The sequence below is a fragment of the Brassica oleracea genome, chromosome C8 (assembly GCF_000695525.1).
Source record: "Brassica oleracea var. oleracea cultivar TO1000 chromosome C8, BOL, whole genome shotgun sequence".
Classification (NCBI taxonomy): Eukaryota; Viridiplantae; Streptophyta; class Magnoliopsida; order Brassicales; family Brassicaceae; genus Brassica; species Brassica oleracea.
In genome coordinates, this window is record NC_027755.1 from 14,311,513 (window position 1) to 14,312,799 (window position 1,287).

Here is a 1,287-nt window from a genome sequence, read left to right on the forward strand (position 1 = left end):
TGTTATCTGTACGTTTTACCCACTTTTTGATAGCCACACTTCGTTATTCTCTAGCTGCAAGCAAGAGACACAACGACTCAAGTTGATTCTATAATAAAACTGGCTTTTATCAAATTTTAATACGGAATATCAAAGCCAGAACCTCGTAGTCCAGTGGTACTACCTCCTCTTTGGGGAGGGGAAGTCGGCTGTTCGACTCGCGGGGAGGGGGAGACGTGCCCAGTGCCCTAACCGGTACAGGCACAGGCTGACGCCGGGCCTAGGTGGTGGGCTGGTCGAAGGCTGGTCAACACCTGGTTAAACAAAAAAAGAATATGAAAGCTTACGTACCTAAGAAAACTATATATAATGGACTCTTACAGAACATTCACTACATAAAAAGACATAAAATCACTTCTATCTTCTCCCAGTTATTTCACAATCTCTTTACTAGCTTTGCAGTTTTCATCCCTAATCTAGCATTTTGATTAAAAGGCACTACTTTCATCATTTTGAAGCTGCTTTCAGAACACATTTTCACATTAAAACACTAATGGAGAAGCTACAGAAGATGATCTCGGAGAAGTCGGTAGTGATCTTTAGCAAGAACTCGTGCTGCATGTCTCACACAATCAAGACTCTCTTTTTAGACTTTGGCGTAAGCCCGACGATCTATGAATTAGACGACATCAACAAGGGAAAGGAGATAGAGCAAGCATTGGCTCAGCTTGGCTGCAGCCCCACCGTGCCGGTGGTGTTCATAGGAGGTCAGCTGGTCGGTGGAGCCAATCAAGTCATGAGTCTTCATCTCAATCGCTCTCTCGTTCCGATGCTTAAGCGAGTTGGGGCGTTATGGCTTTGATAAATATCGACAGATACCTACGTCAGATGGTCGTTTTGATGATAATAATAATAATAATAAATATAATGTATTAAAACTAATTAAAAGAGCGACAAAAAGCATATACATGTATTTATTCTATGAATGTTTTGTCAATCTAACTAAGTTTTGTAAAGGATATATCTAATAATAAAATCAGCTAGTGTTGGACTCAGTGTTATAAACCCTCCCGCCTAGTCGGCGTTTAGGCGCTTGATATATTGCATATTTCCATTATCTTATCCATTCATCCATGTGCATTTTGATCATATAGACTAGGATTTAGTTATGTTTAGGTTACATTTTGCATACATGAGTCTCTATCAGGTGTTGGAGTGCCACATGGAGTTCTTGGGGCTATTTGGATGCATTTGGAGCTCAAAGGAGGTGATATATGTGATCATTGGACGAGCAGAGCAGGGGAGCGA

General features: G+C 41.1%; 1 protein-coding gene across 1 annotated transcript; it reads left to right on the plus strand.

The window, feature by feature from the left end:
• Window positions 1-371: 371 nt before the first annotated feature.
• LOC106310220 (monothiol glutaredoxin-S4) lies at window positions 372-1,034 on the plus strand. Its single transcript, XM_013747452.1, has one exon. The coding sequence runs from the start codon at window positions 533-535 to the stop codon at window positions 839-841; it is 309 nt and encodes a 102-aa protein (XP_013602906.1). The 5' UTR covers window positions 372-532; the 3' UTR covers window positions 842-1,034.
• The last annotated feature ends 253 nt before the right edge of the window (window positions 1,035-1,287 follow it).